The sequence below is a fragment of the Mangifera indica genome, chromosome 14 (assembly GCF_011075055.1).
Source record: "Mangifera indica cultivar Alphonso chromosome 14, CATAS_Mindica_2.1, whole genome shotgun sequence".
Lineage (NCBI taxonomy): Eukaryota > Viridiplantae > Streptophyta > Magnoliopsida > Sapindales > Anacardiaceae > Mangifera > Mangifera indica.
Window position 1 is genome coordinate 8,860,680 of NC_058150.1, and position 26,821 is coordinate 8,887,500.

At 35.0% G+C, this 26,821-nt stretch overlaps 1 protein-coding gene across 3 annotated transcripts; it reads right to left on the reverse strand.

The window, feature by feature from the left end:
* On the reverse strand, nucleotides 1-26,821 carry LOC123196152 (regulation of nuclear pre-mRNA domain-containing protein 1A-like). 3 transcript variants are annotated; one of them, XM_044610052.1, is made up of 8 exons: nucleotides 26,521-26,821; nucleotides 25,477-25,583; nucleotides 24,830-25,077; nucleotides 18,186-18,341; nucleotides 17,889-18,045; nucleotides 7,367-7,506; nucleotides 7,236-7,271; nucleotides 1-1,444 (listed from the first exon to the last, which is right to left on the reverse strand). In XM_044610052.1, the coding sequence occupies exons 2-8, from the start codon at nucleotides 25,553-25,555 to the stop codon at nucleotides 560-562; spliced, it is 1,701 nt and encodes a 566-aa protein (XP_044465987.1). In that variant the 5' UTR covers nucleotides 25,556-25,583; nucleotides 26,521-26,821; the 3' UTR covers nucleotides 1-559. The 3 variants fall into 3 exon arrangements, with proteins under 3 accessions (XP_044465987.1, XP_044465986.1, XP_044465988.1); XM_044610051.1 differs by having other exon boundaries at nucleotides 25,477-25,595; XM_044610053.1 differs by lacking the exon at nucleotides 26,521-26,821 and having other exon boundaries at nucleotides 25,445-25,585.

The following is a 26,821-nucleotide window of genomic DNA, read 5'->3' on the forward strand; positions in this document are numbered from 1 at the left end:
CGGTAACAGAAACAAACCATTGTATCATAGATTACAATGTACAATTGCACCAGTCATTCTTATATTATTCCAGTATGTGGGTATCATTTTCCAGCAGCCTAATCCAATAAAGCATGGTGAAAAAGGTGTTCAAGTTCACATTTGAAACAACTGCTGATGCAACACAACAAAGGTGCCTGCAACCGTGTTTATAGCTAAATAAGATGACCCACCCATGCTACAACTCCTACATAATTTTGCGTTAAACAGTATAGGGGTCTTACTCTCATGTCTAATTTCGTTCAGGTAATGCACAGATACAATGCAACATTGCAGGTAATTATGGACTTGGGGGCTTGATGAAACCTATGGTTCGGTGTCAGTGAAACGATTTCATATTAAGTCTACATGCACAACTAAATTTCTATTAATTTACACAGTAGCACAGATCATAAAGAGCCCATGAGTTTCGTGATTTTAAGAAAAACTCCATGTAGAATTGGATAAGTATCTGCTGATGGCTTTGCCTGAAAAACCCAATACACCTAGGATCCTGTCACATGGCAGTTTTCAGGGTAGCTTACTGCCGAGGTACTGGGGGTGTTGAAGCCTGGCTCTGCCCATAAAATCCAATGCCTGGCGGCCGATAATATCCTCCAGTTGGCTGCTGCTGTTGTGGTTGCTGCTGCGACTGCTGGGGCTGTGGCTGAGACTGTAGTGACTGAGAGCCGGGTCGTCCTATACCCATTGCAAGATGTGGAGGCAACGGAGGTGGTGGTGGTAGTGTATTTGCTCCATACCCATAAGGCAAGATGCCGACCATCATACCAGAGGACTGAACATATTGACTAACTGGTGGATTTACAGGTGATAGAGGTGGTGGTGGAGGTGGTGGCAGGGCTGGAGCAAATGGAGATTGCATCTGGTTTGATTGGGCCATTGGTTTCATACTTGAGGATGGTACAACTGGCACATTGGTCATTGGTTGCTGATGTAAAGAGCCAAAATAGGTTGCGCTGCCAACATCAGAATTGCTGACATCAGATATGGCCATTGGTTTATCAAGTTTGGGCCGTTTTTCCGGAGGGAAAATGGATAAACCTGCAGTGAATCCACCAGAATTTAGGCTACCATTCAATGAGGCAGCTTCTTCTGCAACAAGAGATGAAAGAACTGAGGTAAGCATCTGGGCAGAGGAAGTAGAAGCAGCAAGCTTAGCAGCAACAGCAGCTGCCGCTGCTTTCATGTTATCTTCTTCAGGAGGTTTCAATGGTGCAAATGACATGACAGGTTGGTTAAGAGACTGAGGTGGAGAGCTGGTTGGCTGAATAGAGTGATTAATGGACTCAACCACCCTCGCAGATTCTGTCACTGGGATATTACTGCCGGTTGGAAGACCAGGAACTGTAGGAGACGTTAGCCTTTTCCTTGTATCACTTGCTCGCTCAAAGTGACCTCGAGCAACCTGTGCATTGCAACCAACAATTATACTTCATCCCAGCAAAGCAGCCACTAAATTTAAGCAATGTTACATGTACCCATTTTTTATACATAATTCATATACACAAAGGATATGTCATTTCATGATTGGGTATTGTTTTATCTTTAATTAAAAATCACTCAATCACATGATAACACATAATCTATGTACACGAATTGTATACCAAAAGCAGGTACATAGTTTTATTGATATGGAAACTTAAAACCACCAAAAAATACACGACATAAAAGCCAACATTTTAAGATCTCTATCTTGGGAAATGGAAGTCAGGATCTAAAACATGAAAGAATATTCAACACTTATAAATGCCCCACCATTGTGCATAGGTATCCAACATACAGGTATGCGAGCATATGTAGGCAAACATTTGACCACTGAATTTTCTGTTTCCCTTCTTTTTCCCTATGTCTAGCGAGTCATCATGCAGAATTTATGAGCCATGGTGTGCACCCAACATATAACACTCAATGGAAATTCTCCCTGACTCAAAAGCTTACAAGAACATAAAACAACGCAGTTTATATTACTCTCTTTTTCCAAAATATATTAAGGATAACAGGTTAGCAACCAGAGGTACATATGTTTAAATCTAACAAGCACTTAATTGTCTCTTCATCAGGATACACCAAGTATTTAAACTAGGTAAAGATGAGAGAAAAATGTATAACCACCAATTTGCAGGAGACTTCCAGAAAGTATGTATCACTAAGAATGCAAAGGGAAACCAAGTACACAATATTTAAAAAAAAAAAAAAAAAAGAGCAACAGATAAACTACAAATGTGAAGAATCAATATGATGTAGAAAAGAAAATAGTACAATTGAGGCCATCTTTTATCATACAAAGAATGTAGTAGTTGATATCACATAGCTCAAGAAATGGGCTATCTTCATTCAATTATCACCTATTCAAAATCTTCCAGGCACAGCAAAGCAACCTAGCCAATCTATGAGAATACAAATCATCAATCTTCTATGCAATTAGAGAAAGTTTCTGGAATAACTTTACATTCCAAATTAGAAATATAATAAATACCATGGGTTCCAAGGTGGAAGGCTACCTAGTGTTATTCACCTACTCTCTGTCCCCCTCAAGCACAGAGACCAATGTAACTACTGTGCTCATTCATGAGCATTTCAATGATCATAATCCTTCCAAGTGCAACAGTACCTCAGGTTCCATGATGTTGAGATATACAATTTTTTCTCTTATTTAGCAAATCGTAGATAGCAAATATTCTGTTAGGGATTTATTTCAGTTATATTGTTCAGTTTATCTTATTTTATTTTATTTTGTTTCCTATTTTCAATAGAAAAGTCAATCAAATTAGCTCATAGTTTCCAGTTCTATCTTTCTATCATCTATTGTATATAAACCAAGATTAATTATGAAGAATAATAAAATTAATTTACCATGCAATTTATATCATGCAATCAGAACTATAGGTTCTTTGTTCTTGGACTGGGATTTTTTTTCTCTTGATCTTAAACCTAAACACCTCCTAATATCACTCTTAAGATTGCATAACAATGGTGGATATAGACATGACAAGCAACATATCAGAAATGACTATAACAACGTTAGTCAAAGGATATCTCTTGGTTCAAAGCGACGAGTTGCAAAACATCTAGGGAGCACATAGGATGAACGGGAAAAACTATTTGAAGTTGTCTCAATTGGTGCACACATTATTAAAGGGGGAGAAAAAGTGAGTCATATACAAGGAAATAGGCCTAAGGAATGGGATTCAAAATTTTCTCCTTAGGATGAAAAAGACTATGGTGATGTCTTGACTATGGAATTCAATGGTGCTAGAGATAAGTGAGAATGTTATGTTCCTAAGTACTGCTAGAGAAATTTGGGAGGCTTTCAAGATTATATTCTCAAAAGTTCATGATATCGCCCACAATTACAAGATCAAAACTAAAATGATGACTACCAAACAAAAAACTCATTCAATCACTATGTAATCCAATCTTTGGCAACCGTTATACCTGAAGATGAATTATTATCAGCATATCTAGACGAAATGTAAAGATGATGCAATCCTCCAACAAAAGTGTGTTGAAAAGGAGAATTTATGATTTTCCCACTAGTTTGAATTTTAAATTTAATGCAATTCGAATACAAATTCTCGGGAAAGAGGATTTTCCCTCCTTAAATGAAGTCATTGTCATTGTTTGTGTTGAAGAAGGAATGAGGGGAGGAATGAAGGGAGGAATGAGGGGGCAAAGCCACATTAAATGCATCCTACCTCATAAATCGTAGTCATTCTAAGAGCCTAAAATTTCGAACACCAATCAACTTGTTAAAGGAATGTTTTTTCCCATGTTCGCCTTATTACATCTTTACCTCCAAAAGTGTTTAGATGTATTGCCCATGTCTACAACCATTCTCCCACTCATACAAAATTTGACTGTACAGTTGTGCTCTCTGTCTTTGTTAGATATTCCCCACTCAAAAAGGGTACAAATGTTATTGTCCTACTTCCAAACATTTCTTTGTTTCAAGGAAGAAATAAAGTGAAGTTGCACATTGGGAACCTTCCATTTCGCTCCCTCTATAGTACAATAATAATGATTCTTCATTTATAGCACCTAGTTCAAAGGGAGAAACTCATGACATGATAGACACCTAAACTTCAAAATGGAAAGATATTATTTACCCTAGGATGCCAAAAGCTCTTTCTCCCTGCCAACCATTAAACCCGAAGTCTAGTCCTGTAATGGAAGCTTAAGAGATAGGTAATGAATAGCACAAAGACCTTAATATTCCTACTGTTATCCAAAAACGAGTAAGGTCTTCCACTCAACAACCTATTGCAAATCATGTTACATACTCTAAATTCTTTGATCACTATAGGGATTCTATTTAAAAAATAAATGGGGTTGAAATTCCTAAAGACATTCAATGTCATATGGGTTTCATAGTAGAGGATTGTAGTTAAAGAAGAAATAAAGGTATTAACAAATATAATACTTGGGAGATTGTGGATTTACCCAAAGATAAAAAAAGGTTGTAAAACTCAATTCAATCAGAGTATTACTTTCATCAGTTGCTAATGTTGACTAGCAACTACATCAAATGGATATTAAAAATGTTTTTTCCAATGGAGAGCTTGATAAAAAGATTTATATGATTATTCTGATAAGACTCCAAAATGAAATTACAAATAATTGAGATTAAGAAATAACGGGAATAGAATTTTATTAATACTAAATTACAACAAATTGGTATTTATTTCTTCAGGTGCTTCCCCTAATTCAAAGGAAGGTGTTATACCTTTTGCAACCAAGCTCCTTAGTTGATACTACCAAGCAACACAATCACTGCCTTTTCATTTAAACCATCCTAGTTTAAATAAGCAACCTCCTTCCCTAATTCTTCTAACATTGATTTATTTTGGTAATGCTAATTTTAATCTCATCTTATCTTAATCACAATCAAATTGATAATCTAATCCCAATCTAATTCTAATCATAATTGTATAATTCCTAAATCACCCTCATTCATGTTGCTAACATGGGGGCCTAACAGATTCCACCTAGTTTTGAGAATTTAGAACAAATAAGGTGTGCAAACTGAAGAAGTCAATGAATGGATTAAAACAATCTCCTAGGACTTGGTTCAAAAGGTTTATCTCAGCTATGAAAGGTTTGCGTACCATCAAGGAAAAGCCAACCATACACTATTTACCAAACATTCTCATGATGATAAAAAATCTGCCTTGATTGTTTATGCTGGTGATATTACCATAACAATAGATGATACTCAAGTGATTGTAAATTTGAAGAAATACCTGATGGCAAAATTTCAAGTTAAAGATACAAGAAACCTTCAATACTTTCTTGGTATGGAGGTAGCGCAAAGCAAACAAGGAATTTATATGTCTCAAGAAAAGTATACTCTTGACTTATTGACAAAGACTGGAATAATAGGGAACAAGTCAACTTGCACACCCTCAAAATGGATTTGGAAGTGCAAAAGAAATCAAGAAGATCCTCTAGTGGACAAGGGAATATACCAAAGGTTGGCAAGTAAACTCATCAACTTATCGTTCATTAGACTGGATATTGTCTTTGCACTATGTGTTGTAAGTCAATTCATGCATGTACTATCACAAAGACATGTTGATGTTGTCAATCATATCCTATCTTGAAGGCTCCAAAAAAAGAGCTACTGTTTTGGAAGACTAATCAGAGAGGATTTGAAACTACGCAACTGCTGACTAGGCAGGTTCTATTGAAGATAAAAAGTCTACTACAAGTTACTTGTTAGGCTCCCAATCACAAAGTTTACAAGAAGAGGGATAGGGACTCAATCAAAAGTGTTCTTTCTTAGAATGAGTTGGAAAAATCAGTAACTGTAGCAAAAGAAGCCGTACATGTGGAGAGTACAAAGGGCACTGACAAGAATGGACAAAGAGACAGCGATATAAAAAGAGTGATGAAACGGAGTTGGTTTACTTCAATCAATTTATAGCTTGATTGTATTAAGTGTGGGGGAATGGATTGGGTTGATTGTGCAGATAGCTATCAAGTGGCATCCTGATCGAAAACCCAATTGCGTTAACTGGAGTACTAAATATCCCACCAACCCCAATACAACATATTTCCCAAGCCTTCCAAATAAGTCCTACTCCTGCCTAAGTATAACTTACCCACCAGCCCAGCCACTTACAACTCCAACCCCAGCAACAGACACTGCTTCATCAACAAGAAATGTCAAGTCATTAATATAATGAAGACTCCAAAACTACCTAATAATGCAGGCCCTTTGAATGGTTATATATAACCCAATAGTAACAAGGATAATTAAGCACACTTTAAAAAGGAAAAAAAAATCTTTGATTCTCTTTTGAAAACCAAAAATACAAAAGATAATGAAATAATATCCAGTGGTCATTATTTTTGCAAATGATGGATCCTTTACATTTCAAAAATAGCACAAATATTTCAGTTATATTCAATAAATTGGAACTACACTTTGTAGCATCAAAGCATAAACAACTTCATTCTTGCAACTGATGAAGTTACTACAGTAACTAAAAATGATATTGCCTTCAATACACCAATAAAGAACTTTCAGGTATAACAAAATATTTTATTGTACCATGCTCAAACCACAACAGCATGTATGTGCTCCTTTTACAAGGCTTTTGAAGTGTGCGCGCACACACACACGTATGCACCTTTAATAATACCTCTTAAGTATTGATACTGAATGAAAAAACATTATCAACTGCTAATCCTTTCAGTCAGACCCTCGCGTTTATATTTTATACTTCTACATAACGTGAAACCTCTATAGCAAGTTACATCAAAATGCATATCCAAGAGACTGTACCACTCCAAAGTCCATATATTTATATGATACTCATTTCTACCAGAGATAATGGAGAAGAAGATTTTCTAAAAAATGCATGAGCAACTCACTACATCTATTGAAGAATTATTAAAAAGACAAGATATGATAAGATAATTTCTCACTGATAAGAAGGCAATAACTTAGAACTGCAATAAAACACCAGCACCAAATTGCTGAACCTAGTATGTCTGGAATTTAGCAGATCAGCGCACTAGCAAATCTGTGTCTCCAACATGTTTGATGACATATTAATAAGAACTTCAAATTAAATACTTCTTTGCAGAATCAACTTCTTGAGCAATTAATTTTAAGTAGATTAAGAAATATCACTGTAAGTAGAATCAGAAAAATCACTTTTAATAGGCAGATAGAGAGATGTGTTTCTTACTTGTAACTGAGTATGAATGAACTCCAGCTTTGATTCCTGAAAAAATTTAAATCAGTAAGGAGCCAACACTGCTAAAGAAATTTGCACTATAATTGCATGCTTGAGAACATAGATTTGCTACAACACATTACTTGGTCTTGAAGTGCCTCTTTAAGCTGGGAAACCAAGGCAGCTCTTGATGTTTCAGCACTTTCAAGTTGTCCAAGACATTGCTGAAGGACATTTTCCTGTTCTTGCAGCTGATCAACCACTGCAGACCCATGTTGATTTCCTGATAAAGTATACATAAACAAAAATACAAGAATTTGAAAAAATCATTAAATCCTTAAAAAGGTAATTTAATTCCAGAGAAACACAAAGTAATGATACACAGGGCTATAAGAAAAGTGACAATTTGTGCATAACATGCACCTACACTCAGTAATTAAAAATTATGCAAAAATAAATAAATAAAGATCCTAACTTTGACCAACTTAAATTATTGGATCAAGAGTGTGTCGAGTTAGGTCCAACTCACTATTAGTATACTGTGAAGAAACTAAAATTCAGAGTATATATTTCCTTCATACTTTAGCTATTACAGAGATATGTTTATATATACACATTAGATATTCTAGATTAGGAAACGAAATATTTGATTCCTATAATCGAAATCCTATAATCAGCTTCTACCATAATTAACTTCCTATAATTAAGCTCTATATATACTAATGCACATATTTACAGATTTTGTAACACTCACCCTCAAGTTGGAGCATAGATGTTAATCATACCCAACTTGTTATAAATATAATCAATTCGAACTCTATTTATAGCCTTAGTGAAAATATCCCCTAGTTGTTCTCCAGTCTTCACATATCGTGTAGAAATAAAGTTCTATTGAATCTTCCCTCGAACGAAATAGCAATCAATCTCAATATGTTTTGTTCGTTCATGAAACACAGGATTAGAGACAATATGAAAAGCAGTTTGATTATCACACCATAATTGTGTTGGTAAGGACATCCGAAAGCCTACTTCAGTCAATAGTTGATATACCCACATTATTTCATACACGGACTGAGTCATAGCTCTATACTTTGATTCTGCACTAGATCGGGACACAACACTTTGCTTCTTGCTCTTCCATGATACCAAATTTCCTCCAACAAAAACACAATAACCAGTGGTGGATCTTCTATCTACCTTGGAACCTGCCTAATCTGCATCTGAGAAACACTCAATATTAGTATGATCATGATTTTCATACAATATACCACGTCCAGGAGCACCCTTCAAGTAGCACAAAATTTGCTCTAAGGCTGCCCAATGCTCGACTGCTGTAGATGACATGAATTGACTTACAACACTAACAGAATATGCAATGTCAGAACGAGTCACTGTAAGATAATTCAACTTTCCCACCAATCTTCTATACTTCTCAGGTCCTTCAAACAGTTCACCATCTTTTATAAGCTGTAGATTAGGAACCATCGGAGTGCTACATGGTTTGGCTCCCAATTTTCCTATCTCAGTCAATAAGTCAAGCACATATTTCCTCTGAGATAGGAAGATTATTACTTCAATACCCAAGAAATATTTCAACCCCCCTAAATCTTTTGTTTGAAACTGTGTGAAAAAATGATTTTAGAGAGGAAATTCTCACAGTATCGCTTCCAGTAACGATAATATCATCAACATACACAACTAGAAGAATGCTACCAGTTTCAGACTGTCTATAAAAAACTGAATGATCGCATTTGCTCTATATCATGCCAAACTTTTGAACTGCCTGACTAAATTTTCCAAACCAAGCACGAGGACTTTGTTTCAAACCATACAAAGATTTGCGAAGCCAACAAACTTTTCCATACTCCCCTTGAGCAACAAAACCAGGTGGTTGCTCCATATAAACTTCCTCTTGAAGGTCACCATGCAAAAAGACATTCTTGATATCCAACTGGTGTAAAGGTCAATTATAGGTAGCTACCATAGAAATAAACAAACGAATAGAGGTCAGCTTAGCAACAAGAGAGAAAGTATCAAAATAATCCACCCCATAAGTTTGTGCATATCCTTTAGCCACCAACCGAGCCTTAAGACGAGTCACTGATCCATCCGAATTAACCTTAACTGTGAACACCCATTTACATCCAATGGCTGGCTTTCTTTCTTGCAGGTAGATTGACCAAGTCTCAAGTACCATTATCAAATAAGGCATTCATTTCCTCTATCATAGCCTCACGCCAACCAGGATGAGATAAAGCTTCATGAGCAGTATTAGGAATAGAAATAGAATCAAGTGATGCAATAAAGGAACAAGAAATAGGGGATAAGTGACCATAAGAAACAAAAGAAGAGATGGGATAAGTACACTGTCTTTTACCTTTTCGAAGAGCAATTGGTAGATCAATATCAATAGGGACTGGATCAGACAGCGAAGAGAATGGTTCAAGACATGTATCCGGAGGCATGTATCCGAAGGTTGTTGACGTCTAGAGTACACCTGCGTAATGGGTGGTCTAGTAGGAGTAGACTCTAAAGGAAGTTCTAGAGAATTAACGGATGTAGGAGCATCCTCTAGAGAGCGAGATAAGGTAACAGTGTACGCCAACAAATCATCATCCTCTCCCTGAATGTTGTAAGTAGGAGAAATAGAAAAGAAAAGAATGTTTTCCAAAAATGTAACATCAGATGACACCAGATATTTGTTTAAGGTGGGACAAAAACACCTATATTCTTTTTGAATACGAGAGTAGCCAAGAAACACACATTTTAAAGACTTGGGATCTAACTTTGTGACACTCGGACGAATATCACGAACAAAACACCTACTACCAAATATTTTGGGTTCAATAAGAAATAAAGGTTTATCTGGAAAAAGAACAGTGTAAGGAATCTGACCTTGGAGAACTGATGATGGCATGCGGTTAATTAAAAAACAGGATGTGGAAACCGCATCAGCCCAAAATTGTTTGAGAACTTGCGCTTGAAACAAAAGTGCTCGAGCTGTTTCAAGCAAGTGTCTATTTTTCCTCTCAACTACTCCATTTTGAGATGGTGTGGCTGTAACACCCCAGGTCCAATAACCCGGCCCACTGTTAAGATATTGTCCACTTTGGACACACAGTCCATCATGGATTTGCTTCTGGGCTTTGCAACCTAAAACGCGTCTTAACAATTAAGGAGCTCACAGGCTATTTAACCAATCCAATTCTCCCACCACTAACCAATGTGGGATCCATAGACAGAGCACACACAGACCCAGCATCTCTCCCGTGCTTTGTCGATGTGGGATTCGCCTAGGGGTATCACATACACCCCCCCTTACGGGACTCAGCGTCCTCGTTGAGGTTTGCCCCACCATCGTTCAAGAAGACATGCGGAGTTGCTCTGATACCATTTGTAACACCCCAGGTCCAATAACCCAGCCCACTGTTAAGATATTATCCACTTTGGACACACAGTCCATCATGGGTTTGCTTCTGGGCTTTGCAACCCAAAACGCGTCTTAACAATTAAGGAGCTCACAGGCTATTTAACCAATCCAATTCTCCCACCACTAACAGTGGGCCGGGTTATTGGACCTGGGGTGTTACAAATGGTATCAGAGCAACTCCGCGTGTCCTCTTAAACGATGGTGGGGCAAACCTCTGCGAGGACGCTGAGTCCCGTAAGGGGGGGTGTATGTGATACCCCTAGGCGAATCCCACATCGACAAAGCACGGGAGAGATGCTGGGTCTGTGTGTGCTCTGTCTATGGATCCCACATTGGTTAGTGGTGGGAGAATTGGATTGGTTAAATAGCCTGTGAGCTCCTTAATTGTTAAGACGCGTTTTAGGTTGCAAAGCCCAGAAGCAAATCCGTGATGGACTGTGTGTCCAAAGTGGACAATATCTTAACAGTAGGCCGGGTTATTGGACCTGGGGTGTTACAGTGGCAACACAAGAGGATTGATGAAGAATGCCATTTTGGATCAAATATGACTGAAAAAATTCAGAGATATATTCTTTGGCATTATCACTATGTAAGGTATGAATAGAAACATGGAATTGTGCTTTTATTTCAGCTTAAAAGGCACAGAAATGAGAAAACACTTCAAAACGATTTTTCATTAAATAAAGTCAAGTCATACGAGAATAATCATTAACGAAAGTAACAAAATATTTAAATCCAGTTTTGGACACACTAGGACAACGACCCCAAACATCTGAATGAACTAACTCAAAAGAAGAGTTAGCTCATTTATTGACTCTAAAACCTAAAGACAGACGATGATGTTTGGCAAATTGACATGACTCACAATCTAACGAAGATACATGACGAAATTATGGACATAGGGTCTTCAACACAGGTAGAGAAGGATGCCCCAATCGACAGTGAGCTTCGAATGGAGTTAAGGCACTGGAACAAGCAATGGACCTTAACATTTGCACATCTAGGATATAGAGACCCCCAGATTCATGTCTTTTACCAATAATCTGCTTCGTCGTAAGATCCTGAAATAAACAATGATCAGGAAAGAATGAGACACAACAGTTAAGCGCACAAGTGAGTTTACTCACAGAAATTAAATTAAAGGAAAACTACGGTAAACTCAAAACAGATGACAATGAAATTGATGGAGTTGGATTAACAGTTCCAGAACCAAGAATAGATGACGTTGATCCATCTGCTAACGTAACATTAGAAGGGATGTAAATGACTGAAAGGTTGAAAAGAGATTAGGATTACCTGTCATATGATCTGTAGCACCAGAATCAATGACCCACTTGGATGAGGAGGAAACAAGACATGTATTTGGTTTACCTAACTCAGCACTGACAATGATAGGAGTTGATGAAGACTTTAGTGATTCTTGTTACTGGGAGAACTTGGCATACTCATCTACAGAAATCATAATAGTCTCTCCAGATAATGAATTGGTAGCAATATTGGTCGCTGCAACATGTGCTGACTGGGATTTTGGGGCCCGATTCTGTAACTTCTTACAAGTGCGCTTTGTATGGCCTGGCACGTGACAGTAATAGCACACAATCCCTCCTGACTCATGATTACGATCAATAATTTTGTCACGGTTACTGCTGCTCCCTCCTCTATTCTTATTATATGAGCGTCCAGTTTCAGATGCACCACTTCGACTAATAAGAGCACTATTAATCTGAAATGATGGGATGTTTTCTGTACAAAGTGCCCTAGTAAATGTGTCATGCAAAGATGAAATTTCAGGACTAGCAAGTATATGTGATTTGGCAGTTTCGAACTCAGATGGAAGACCAACTAGAAAACTCATGATGGCCATCTGTTCTCGTTGAGCTTGTTGAACCTTCACATCAGGACTAAAAGGTAACAACATATTAATTTCTTCATAAGTTCTTTTGAAATCCATAAAATAAGATGTGATGGTCCTATCCTTTTTTTTTTTGCACGATAGAAAGCTTTACGCACCTCATATATACAGGAAAAGTTACCTCTTCTAGAGTACAAAAAATCTAAATATTCTATTAGTTCTTTAACCAATTCACAATGATTAATTAAACTGACTACCTCACTTTCAATGGAATTCCGAATCTGCAAGAATAATCGAGCATCATCTCTTAGCCATACTTGTCTAGTACCATCCATAGGAGGAGCTTGCCTGAGGTGATCATCCTTCTCAAGGCTTAACAGATATAGTCGAACAGTTTTACTCCATTCTAGATAATTGGAACCATTAAGCTTGTGTTTAGTGATCTTTGACATTATCGGAACCATCTCAGCCATAGTTATCGGTTTAATATCCGCCATAATAACTCTCAAAATTGCCGAATAGAAGAAATAGTAAGAAACCCTTGCACAAATTGATTTCTACAGCAACTAGGACCCGAAAAACACTGCACAGACGATCAAGACCAGTGAAAAAGAAGCAGAAATCTGGTCAGGAAGAGAGATTCATCGACAGTGACTATTCCGGCAACGGCGACGACGACGGCGCGTGCGACGGCGAACTACGACGGAAGTATAGGGATCTAAATAGTTAGCGTCATTTGAGTCTAACTATGCCGGCGGTGAGAACCAACGCGCCACAGAATAGGAGATCTGAAGCATTTGTTTTCAGAAGAAATAGGTGGCGCATGTGGGTCACGCGCTGAGCTTCCGATGGCCGGATTTTGGGAAATTGGCGATCGATGAAACGCACTCCTTTCTAGGGTGGGGGTGAGATCTAACGATCACTCTTCACCGGTGAACTCCGAAACTGCTCTCTAGGGCTAAAAGAAATTTCCGAATTTGCACACTAAGGCAAACCAAGCTCTGATACCATGAAGAAACTAAAATTCAGAGTATATATTTCATTCATATTTTCGCTATTACAGAGATATGCTTATATATACACATTAGATATTCTAGATTAGGAAACAGAATATATGATTCCTATAATCGAGATTCTATAATCAGCTTCTACCATAATTAACTTCCTATAATTAAGCTCTATATATACTAATGCACATATTTACAGATTTTGTAACACTGTGTAACTAGTCAATAACATCATTGGCACACTCTAAAAAATTCACTAGCATGACAACAATTATTGGCAAATTCTGTTATAACCTGGCAAGAGAAAGTCCTCTCCTAAATAGGAGCCTAAGATACTAGCCCATGATTACTAGCTTTCTACACTCTTTCTAACACATTGGTAACAAAGAACTAGAGAGAGAAAAAGAGAAGGAAAAGGAGCCAGTGAAAGCTTTTATTACTTGTAACATAATATACAAGACAAAAAATTATACATTCTAAACTATGGCTATACAGAGTTTCTCAGGGAGCAGGTAAAACCATTTAGAACGCTCTTTAACCCTTTTTTTTCTAAAGAGAAGAATCTAAAACAATATCACTGCCTAAAAATATTACAGGAATGTGAAAAACGTACACAAAAGTTAGGAATTATCTAACAGATTACAAAAGATCAATACAGTATAAGCTTATCAACTCAAACAAAAGCTAAACAACTCAAAAATCAATGCCAATGGCACAACAGTAACCTAAAACTCATCCCTAATCTTAAGTGAATAAAGAAGAAAGGATGTATCTTGAATAGCTATAGCGACCGAAGCTCAAAGAGAAAGGGAAAAAAACTTTGTCCACAAACTATGAATATCTTCCTCGCATTTACCTTCCAAAATTCTAATAGTGTCTTTCTTGCCAAGTCACATAGAAGTAGCTAATAGCACAACTACACAAAATTTTGGCCTTGTTACCTCTACCCAAACCAAAATTGTATGTTGAAAGAATGTCACAACAAGAGGCTAATATAACCCACTTCATCTTTGCTATGTAGAGACGTTTGTTGCCATAATCTTAAACAGAAACTTCAAATGTAAGAACAGGTGATTTGTAGTATCCATGTTCTTTTTGCACAAGACAAAACATGGAGGGAACAAATGCCAGTTTGGAAACCTTCTTAAAATAACATCGCCAATATTGATTCAATAAAACTATGTATACACTCTTTTAAGTAAACAATTAAGTATATAGATAATATATTATCATATAATTCAGAATTACTTTATTTTTAATTCAAAATCACTGAATCATATGACACATAATCTATGTACTCAAATGTGTGTAAACGTAGCATTGCTCGTATTGATTTTACCAAGAGAGATGGTCCAAGAAAAATCTTGACTTTACAAGGCACTTTGGCTTAGTGAATTATGCAGATTGTTTGAAAAAAGACTAATAGAGTGATTATCAATTAATAACTGAAGATGGATTTGCGTGAAATGGCTAAGAAGAATGGAGCTTCAAAACTATTCCATTTTCTCCCATCTCAACAAGGGATACTACGTCCAAATTTTTTCAAAAGTTGAAGTTCCAAAACCAACTCAAGGAAGGAGAAAAAAAAGACAACCATATCTTTCATTATATTGCCCACTTCTCCGAATCCCTCCACAAAAGGAATTATTTAACAATTTTTCAATTCTATTTGATACCTAGTATAAAATTTTGAAGACAGGAAATAAAAGAGTAAAATAGATTATACTGATTTAATAAACAATAACAATAAAAACTATGAAATTGCAGTAAAATGTGTTATCAAAGGTGAAAACAGTCACTAAAAAAGGCAAGTTTGAGAAAACTTAAAAGAAACAAAAAATAGCTATAAAGCGATAGAGAAGAAAACACTCATTCTTTACGTAACAGAGTTCCTTTTTAGCATACCTTTGGAAAAAATGACAAAAAGTCGATAATATTCACTGATTTAGTATTATGTCAACCTCATTGGGTTAAGAAAACTTTTACCCGCTACATGGTCTTGGATTGTAAAAAAAGTGAGAATAATATTAAGTCTAGGCATAATAAAACAAGATATATTTAATTTATAAAGGTCAACCAAGAATACAAACCACTCTTAAGCAATAAAGTCAACCCTTCAATAACTTCGCCATGTCAAATAAATGACACAACTAAACCAATGTAACTAAATTTTATAAATAGATCATGGCAATCAAATAACACACAACTCATTTAACCTCTCCAAAAAACTAAACCTATTTAAACAAATTTAAACAATTTATTATATTAAAGAAATTAATATATTTAAACAAACCATTTAATGCAAATCAATAGTAAAATCGACAAACTGGGCATGCCAAAACATTTTTAATAATCATAGAAGTACCTAATATATAATCAACCACCCATGAACAGAAATAGCATATACCATGTACTAATTATATGGTTAAACGTTAAGTAGATTGATAGGTAAAGCAGTTGAAGCTAGAATTGTGAATGGCATTATGATGGGCAAGGATAAAATAAAGGTAACCATATCAAATTCTTTGATGACACTTTATTATCTTCATCAAATAAAAATTTAAAGAAAAAAAACTTAGCCACTTTACTAGTATTTCTTTCAGCATCAAAGTGAACTCGTGAAAGAGCATCACAATGGGGATTCAACAGTACAGGGATATGAGCAAATATCTAGCACCTTAAGATAGTGGTTTTATAGTCAAAATCACAAATCACTTTGCAACAAACCATGACCACCCACCAATTGTGCAGTATGAAGCCAAAAAAAAAAAAAATTCTATAGGAGGAAAGAGAAATGAGAAACTTGGCTCAGCGCAATAAAAGTTAAATTTCTTCCCTCCAGAATCTGCAAAAGTTATTTGATATTTCTGGCATATTCTCAACTCCAGGTTTTACTGCTTTCCCATGTAGATACAAGTTTTTCACCAGATGACCCCTAAAGATTTCTTGGAAACCACACATTTTAACAGCACGGAAAATATTCAAATTTTTCCTTGTGTATTCTAAATTATCTCCCTGGTTTAAGGGAAAAAGCAATCACTATATGCACCCTCATTCTCCTAAAATAACGTTTTACTCAACCTAGCATAGTGTCTAGAGAAACAGAAGTCAGAAGTTAGATCTTTACTTTAGAAAGCTCACAAACCAGGACAGCACAAAATGACAAAGTTATGAGATACACTTCTCTCGCTATTTATATGTTGACTTACTATGTCAATATTATTATTGAAAATAGAGTAAATAACATTTTCCGACCCAAGGTTTGGTCTAAAAACACTTTTCCACCCTTAGTTTGCATAAATAATATTTTTCCACCCAAACTCAAACTCTGTTAAAAAAAAAACTAACAGCATAAAGGTAAAATAGTAATTTTAATATATATTAATTTTAAAAATAAAAACAACAAATTTTTATCAAACTCAAACATTTTAAATATGACAATTTAACCTTAAAAAATAATGTTGCATTTTATTCAATTATTTAAAGATATAACTATCATTTTGAAACTATTAGGAGGGCAAAATAATGTCAAATTTTTCAAAAGACCCCCAAACTTTTTAAATTTTCCAATAACCTCCTGAAAATTTTCATAAAGACTAATGATATTTTCAAAAATTACAATTTACCACTTAATATACGATTATACAACAAAAACACCCCTATCTATAGAAAAACATGTAGAAAAAACGAGAGTAAAAGAAAGAGAAAATAAGTGACTTCTTATATAATTTAGATATTTAAAAAGTTATTTTTAATTTTTATTAATTTAGGGTTATATGATAATTTTGAAAAATAAAATAGTAGAGATAAAATGGTAATTTTACCCCTAATACTATTATTTCATTAACAGAGCTTAATTTTGGGTGGGAAGTTGTTATTTATGCCTGATTTTTGGGTAGAAAAATGTCATTTATGTTAACTGGGGGTGAAAAAGAGTTTCAAGCCTATACCTTGGGTGGGAAAATGTAATTCACTCTTGAAAATAATCTGTCACATCTTTGTAACATCTCTCCAACTTAATCAAAAAGAGTTATATCATTCTACTGCAATCACTGCAATAATTATCAATGGAACCATGCAGCAATCAGAAGGTACAAAGTTTAAAAGTACCACATGCATCTAATACAACCTTGTACCATTCTCATAACATGCATATCATATATTGATCAAGTGTCAACTAGAGTTATCTCAGCACAGCTTACGGGCCCTATTTTGGGTTAATGCCATATACACCACTGTCACATTGGACACTAACAAGTTACCCTGATTAATTTCAGAATGCATCATACGCATCACATCATACAAACTAAGCCAGTAAATCATAATAGTAGAGACCTAGCAAGAATGAAGCATGATAACCTTAGCAAAACTCATACCTGGAGATGGAGTGTTTTCAACATCTTCTACAAGTTTCCCCACATGATGTGCAGCAGCATTACACTTGTTAAAAGCAGCTTCTTCATTAAGACTTTCATCCAGTACAGACTGAAATGCAGTAATTATTTTTTCTGGCAGAGCTCCGACAGCCAATTTCTGAAGTTAAGGTGACCATAAAAAAACATATAGCAAATCAGATAAATAAAAACTGGAAAAAAATAAAATAAAATAAAAAAGAGAAAATAAAATTGATACAAACAGTACAAAATACTGTCACATAATAGATAAATGCTTACAACTCTTAATGAATTAGCATCCCTCTTCACTATCTTGATTGGACTTGAACTCTTTCCATTGCTCACAGATAAAGGACGAGGATTCTTACCGAGCAATTCATCTTTAAGATTCTGCCCTCGAGAACCAAACACTTTCCTTTCTTCCCATATGTCAACCTATCAAAAATGAAGAAAGAGGATGCTTGTTAAAAAAGTAATTAGATGGAGCCAGTAATATATAACCATACAGATATAGATAGATGAATAACGATAAATTTGAAGCATTTCCTGATCAAGCCCAAGAATCTTCACACTGCTTTGTTACGTGTTCAAGAGCTAATCTAAGTCATGCATTACTTCTGGAAGAGTTAGAGGACCAGCCAATGCGGAACATTAACTTAGTCAAAATCTTAATTAAGTAAGATATTAAAATATTAATAAAGTATCTTCTAGTCAAAAGTCAATTATGCATTCCATGAATGCAAATTGGTAAGATTTAGTTGTTTATCATTTCCAAAATGTCATTAAGTGCTTTGTTTTATTTTCCTAGGAAAATTAAATTTTAAATTAATTTCCCCTATAAAGAGAAAGCAATGATGTAAATAAAAAATTAGAGAGAATAGAAAAGAAAGTCAGAACCCTTTTTAGTTGTGTTTAAATCCTTTATCCAATCACTAACCAAGATTGGTGGTGGAGCTACTCCTTAACCGGTGGTCTAGCCTTTACGTCTTAGAGTTCTTGCTTAGCTTCTATATTATTTTCCCTTGTTCACAAACCCAAAACCACCTAAACATCTAATCTTCAAACTTGGCTCCACACTCTCACCACAAACCACATCTAAGAGTAGATACAAACTAAAGCAAGCTCAAATACCCTCTGTCTCGAGTTCAATTCGAATAAAAATAGTTCGGTTTGAGTTCATCAAACTAAAATTAGTCTAAAATTCATTACTCAAATTCATGGTTCAAGTTTGTATCTCATTAACAAAACAACATTATTTTATTCAAATAATAGGTAAAACAACATTGTTTTATAAATGAGTCACAAACTCGAATCACGAATTTGATCCACCGATTCAAGACATCAATTTGAATAAAACTTCGAGTTACAAATTTGAACTAAGGATTCAAGCTATAAATTCGAATTGAACTTGACCTAAACTAAGTCAAACACCCTCAAACTTGAGTTCTACTCAGTTTAAAAAACGAGTCAAATCATCTTACTCAAATTCAGTTTAAATTCAAACTAAACAAATTCAAATCGAACCCAACTATGTTGAGTCGACTTCCAAGACCAAGCCAACTAGGTTCGAATCCAAGCCTAACCACATCAATTGGTATCAGAGCCTAGGTTGTTTAAGTAAACTCATTTCGGCCATCTCTTTCACACTTTCTCAAGTAATAGCAATGTCCAAACAAAGTGGTTCCTCCTCCATCTACACTATGAGAAATAACAACCAAGAGGATGGATGGAGAAATAGTTTAAATAAGAGAACAGCTAAACCAGGATCTTCAACTGCTAAGAGCACCAAACCCATCCCACTAAGAACACCTACATCACCGTTGTCCCCACCCTTTATGACTAGCCATCAATAAAAATGAAATTGCAAACGACAATAATTCTAGTGACTTGAGAGCATAAATGGGAAGGAGAAAATAAAGTGAAGGATCGCCATGGCCTACACATAAACATTCTAGAATTTGAAAGCAGTCTTAAGCCTAATGAGTTCATAGATTGGCTAAGTGCTATTGAAAAAGTTTTTGAATACAGAGAGTACCCTGATAAGAAATGCAAAGTGGTTGTCCTCAAGTTCAAGAATAATGCATCTCTATGGTGGGAGAAGGTAAAGAAGTACAGGAATCAAGCAAGTAAAGAAAAGCTCCATTCATGGGAGAAATTTAAGAAACTGCTCAAGAAGAGATTTCTACCTAAGAATTACAAACAAGAGCTCTACCTCCAGTTATAGTCATTCAAGTTACAAAGGCTAAAAAAAATATGGCCTAGGTGTGGTGGAAAATGGAAGAGTTGGCGTAAATTTCATAAGGAAATAAAAGGGTTGAAACAAACTTTCAAGGACAAAGGTATAAGTGTGGTAGACACACCAACTCATAATGTTGATTTTTTAGAAGATGGTGTATGGATTGAAAGGGAATCAAGAGTTGTTGCAACATGAAGGTATGACAATATGGAAGGACCAAATAATAAAGGCCTTGATTGGTTTACTAGTTCTTCTGTTAGGAAAGCACAGTTAAAAAACCAAACAATGCCTCAATGACAAGAACAAAGATGCAAATTTGGATTTAAAACCCTGTAATCTCTCTCTAAGGTTACCAAATGATACCCTACCAAGTGATGCTTAAGCTACAATCGAAGCTCCTGGCTCCCTTAGCAAAGGAAGGAGTATTCAGTCCTTCATCACATTTCGTACAACCCTTAATGAGTAACTACATCAATTTCTTTTCTCATTTTTTTTTTTTTTTGGCTCTCAGTCAATTTTTCATTATCCAAGTTGTGCATTATCTCATAATACTATACATAACTTTGAAAAATTTGTTCACAACCCTTCAATATTTTAAGGAATCGATCAAGTTTCTCAAGGAAAATACTACCAAAATATTTTATGATCAATGATGGTATTTCTTTAACTGATTTGGCTGAAATTTTTCTAAACTTTAGACGTCGTAGTTATTAGAAAACGCTTTACTCAAGGCAATGTGGCCATCGCCTTGACTATGGTCAAGGCGACTAATGGTTCAAAGATGATCATGTTTTATGCTTTTTGAAGCCTTTGGAGAAGCTTTAGGCATCAGAAAAGAGTGTTTTATTATCACCTAGGCTATCTTCGACTAGATTTGAAGGCTACTCCTAATTTTTGGTCAATTTTCAACATAATCGTAGGCTTCTGACAGGTTTTTGGCAATTTTCAACTAGATATGAAGATTATTGGCAATATTTGAGGTCTCCAATAAGGTTTGAGACCGTCGAAGAGATCACCAATGAGTTTTAAGGTTTTCGGAGGGGTTGCTAGAGAGATTTAAGGTCATCAATTAGGTTGTTTGAAACTAATCCTTTGTATTGTTGCCACTGCCAAAGAGGTCTAAGTATAATAACCAGTTGTCAATCTAATCTGAGACTATTGATGAAGTTGCCAATTTTATTGTCGTAGTAAAAAATTATTTTAATTTAATGGAAACGTGAAATTTTTTTATAGAATTTTTTAATCACCTTAGGTAAAAAGCAACACCTTCGCCTCGCCTTTTTTGCCTAGGCAATAGGACCCTTCATTGCCTTTTGGCCTTTTTTGTCTTTGACAACTATGTTAGACACAGAAATCTTACTTGTCAAAATCCTTTGCCAATGGATGATTGTGATTACAAAGTTTGTCCCATGAAGAATGGCTTTTACATCTTGTTAATGTTGAAATGCTTCAATGGAATTAGGACTTAGCTTGGCCATGGTTGCAACTATAGTTCATTCTTTAAAATAGTTAAATTGGTGCAAGAAACCATTAGTTATCAATAGCAAAATTTTAATTACTATCAATTGGTACCAGCAACAAAATGTCTCAACTACTTTCATTGTTTGTGATTTATCAGCATTTTTGAAAGATGAACAGCCAATGGATTTGAGGACAAATCCTTTCCAACAAGGGGAGATTGATGCATTTTTAGATCAAGTCCAAGAATCTTCATGTTGCTCAGGTACACGTTTAAGACCTACGCTAAGGAGTGCATTACTTCAAGAAGAGTCAAAGGAACAACAAATGAGGAACATTAACTTGGTCAAGATCTTAACAAGTGAGATATTAATCAGCGACTTCTTTGTCAGAAGTCAATTATGCATTCCCTAAATGCAAGTTGGCAAGATTTAATTGTTTAGAATATCCAATTCGTTATTAAGTACTTTGTTTCATTTTCATAGTAAAATTAAATTTTGAATTAAATCTTTCTCCTATAAAGAGAAAGCAATGATGTAACTGAAAATTAGTGAGAATAGAAAAGAAATTCAGAACTTCTTTGAGTTGTGTCTAAATCCTTTATCCAACATTGGTGGTGGAGCTCCTCCTTGACCGGTGGCCTGCCCTTTACATCTTGAAGTTCTTGCTTGGCTTTTATTTTATTTTCCCTCATTCACACAACCAAAACCACCTAAAACTCTAATCTTCAAATTTGGCTCACTCAATCCCACCACATACCACATCAAAATTATTCCAATCTATGTTATAAATATACACGGAATCTTTTTGTTAGAGCCACCTACTGGGGCCAAGAGAATTACATGATGCAATTGGAGAAGTTAATTTAAAGAAAAGAGTATAACTTAAAGTGTTTATGGTAAAAAACGACCAATCCATTCTTTTTTTACCCAAACTCAGCATCAAATTACACTTAATGCTACATGCATGATTACACATGTTTGGGTCACAAAAATTTTCCTCAGATCACATAAGTAAATTCTCTAATATTAATTATTCTTTCATGGAATTAGGGGTAAAATGAATATATGTCCAGATTCAACATATGCTGACTCAATTATTTAATAGATTTTATGAGTCATTCATTTTTGGCAGTCAAACAGTTTCAAGAGAATGGTTTAAAGTAATTACTTGTATAACCAACTCAGCATCTCTCAACAATATTAGATTTGAGAAGATAGAGGCCTAAAATTAGGTTCAAGAAAATTAAGATACATATACACACATACCCCATAAAGATTTTGCTTTGTAATCACATTATCTTTCTACCCCTTGTGCCAAGAAAAAATATATACACATAACAAAGTATAGTTGCACTTTGTTAAAATTATTTTAAAGTCATCAAACAATATATAGAGTTACATGGTATAATCATTAACATTCAAAAGCATTTTTTTTTATGTGTATTCATTTCTATTACCCTACACTATACAAATTTTTATTTGTAATCATATCATCATTCAACTCCTAATGCCATGCAAGATTATCTGGTATCACAACAACAGACTTTACTAGCATTGGTTGTGGTTGAACAACATATCGTGGATGGCAACATTGTCATCATCAATCAAAGGAAAACTAACAAATTTATTAATAAAACAAACCTTAGCAGCACACAAAATGGTGAACTTAGGGAACAACATGTGTACCAAACATAATTCCTATATGGATCTTTCTAGAATATAATCCGTTCACCATTAACAAGAATTGAACTGATATTTTGGATGAAGTCATGACATTCTTGGAATTTGGTAATGGTCTTTCAGTGACACAAGAAGTCACCCTAGACCTTCAAAATCCCAAATGTTTTTGTGCATTCCATATATGCATTTAATTATACATGAAAACAATGATTTGAAATGGAATAAAATCCCAAGTCATTTTCTCAATTTATCATAAAAAATAAAAAAACTTTTCATTACTCAATCCCAAAAAAAATTGAACTAATAATCAACCAAGCAACACAATGTTTTCTTTCAATCAAATGAGAAGAGTTTCTGCAGATAGTTTTCTATCTCTCATCAAAATAAAATATATATGTATATATTGCAACCATAAAAGACCACTCTTTCATAGTTGTTAAATTCATACAACATACTACAAAATTCTCAGCTGCATAATCTCCAGTCCCATCATTAAGAATTCTAGTGAGCTTAAGATCTCAATCCTTCTAAAAAGAAGAGGACAACACAATGTTGATAATAGGAGGGTTGTTCCCAACCAATATCTCCTTCAAACAAAGATTGAAAAAGGTGCCTCACCAATCAAACTTTCAAAAAAATCTAATTCTCTATCTTCCACCAACATTACATTTCTCATGCCTTAGGATTGACTCTTGTCTAGGTGACAAAGTTCACTAGAATAAAAGGGGATTAGATACCCACTAAAGATGTTAAAGAAGTTATGAAGTAATGATTAATACTCCAAATGGAAAAATAAGGTGTAATAAAAAAAAAAGGATGAGAGATTGCAACTTTACGCTTATTAATTGACATTATAACCTATGATCCACTTCTCCAACTTGGGCCAATCCTTTGACTCCCATGAGAAAATCCAATCACTATCAATCCATGTAATTATAGGCTTTCTCAAATTCAATGTTGAAAACAAATTTCTCTTTCATCTTCTCGATGTACTCCTGCAACATCTCAATACCAACTGGAATAAAAATATAGTTGCCCTTCAGTAAAGATCATTGGCTACTAAGACTACATCCCCCACAACCTCTTTTATCATTGCAGCCAAGACTTTAGTTAAACTCTTTCAAAGAAAAATGGTAAGTCTAAGAATCATAATCATTAGATCTCAAAAAATAAGACATAAGACATCAAACATAATTACCCAACAATATCGTTATGAAAGAATTTGCAAAATACTCCATTTGATCCTTCTTAATCAACCAACAATATCGATGAACAGCCAGGGTAAAATCTTCTAATTCCAATGACTTATCTTTCAAACTGTCCGCTAGGAAACAAAATAAGATCTATTAAAAAATCTAAGATAGAATCAGACACAAGAAAAGATCTAGGGCCAAAAGGAGCATCATCCATCCAGCAAATAACTTATCTCCATCCAAATCAATAGCCACATATTAGCTAATTCCAATATATCATCTATAATCGACTCTGGCATGTAAATAACTGAAATGATTGCACTTATGAGAAGAAATTAAAATAAAAAACTTTACCAGTCTTGTCACTGCTTTTTTTCCATATTCATCACCATTATCATAAACTTGCTTGAGAGCAACAGGAAGAACCTTCCAAAATTCATTCACAAACTCGCTACCCTTTCTCCTACTATTTTGCAGAATATCATTAGCCAAATATAGGAAAGAAACACGCTGCTCTTTCTGGGAAGAGTTGAACAGTTTATCCCATGTTTCGACAATCTGTTTTGCTTTCTTCCGGTGAGAAATACACCATCGAGACAATGCTGAGCATTGTTAAAGTAATACATAACATACAAAAAAAAAAAACAAATTTATAGGTAAAGAAAAACTCAAATGCAAAGATATAAACCACATAAAACTGGAAGCATGAGGATGAAAATTATTATTTTGTCAATATGAAAATTAACTTCACGCAGATAACCAAAAATGAAATTTGCCAAAACCTTGCTCATCGTATTCATAAATTATTTTATCAATATTCAAGCTGAACTGTTATGTTCAAGATGAAGATGAATATTGTGCAACAATGTGAAGAACATACAGCTACATTTCCTCCAAAAAACCAGTTCTAGAGCCATATGAATTCATCAATAATTATCTTAGCAAAAGTTAAAAATACCTAGCACTCACTTTTTTCAACTAATGATATAACATAAGGATACATTCAATGCTTTGTTGTGAATTGTTAAGTTTAGATAACTTCTCTGCCAATATCACTCCATCAAAAGCCTCACTGCTCATCTTGATGTTCAATAGGTTTTGCAATATCCTGTGGTAATTTCTGTAAGTTCATTAATCAAACAAAGATTGAAAAAGAAGAATTAATAGTTATAATTTTATGTGATAAATCTGAACATGTGATAAACAAGACAGGCCAGAAACAAAATTAGGCAAACTTGTCCATGAAGTATGTACGATATTAATTCAAATATGCAATGATTTCCAATAAAAAAGAAATAATTTCATGCGTATTCATTGTGTTTCACACTTAAATGACAGAACTAGTGATTTGTCTCAGTGGGGGCAAATTAAAGGAAACAATCGAAATGTTGAAAAATTAAAGATTAAAAGTATGAATAACTCACCATAAAATTAAACGAATATAGACTAAATAGAGGAAGAATTTAATATTTTGAGAAATGACAGACTACTTGAAATTATAACTGGTAGAGGCTGTTCTATTGATAAACTCTATATTTGATCATTAGAGAGAAAACAAAAACCAAAGCTTAAATTATGATAGGAGGTTGAACAAAAGAATTAAACATGGAAAAATAGGTGGCACCAAGACTTAATTATTTTCATAGAAGAGCCGGGGCACTTTAATGAACTCATAAAATTAAAGGAATTAATTGAATTTTCCAAGAATAGTAAAGGCATGAAACCCCACCCAGCCCTTTGTCGCTCCCTCCCTGTACTCAGGCATGAAAGAACATAAGGGAATATTTTGTCTTACAACTAGAAGCATTTGTTACAACAATGAATTGTCCTCTAACACTTCACGCACTTGAGGTTTCCACTTCAGTTAATGCTATAATACTTTTCCACTACCAAGAAATCCCTACAATCCAAGAAACTGAAGACGGTCCTGTTTATCTAATTTCAGAAGATTTTTCTATCTATTTCACTATTCAATTTCATCTAACATGACACCAAATGCACGCACTTATTGAAAAAGACAGAAAAATATTTTCTTAATTTCATACCTAACGGTTCGACAGCCAACACCTTCACTGTGGAGAAGCGATTCGACGGCCAGCCCGGACAATAGCCAGCGTTCACAACTTAAACGACAACTTCATGGTTTCCGTTGGCAGCACAGGGAAGACAATCAGCAAGAAAACTACGCGTTAACAAGGCAGAAAGGAAAAATTCGGCAACGTGAAGCTTTACGATTTGTGAAAATCTTTGTAAAATCAGTTTTCAATGATTTGCGATTTAGGGGTTCCAACACCCTTTTTCTATCCTTGGCAGACAAAAGAACCTGATTTCCACACTTCAAAACGA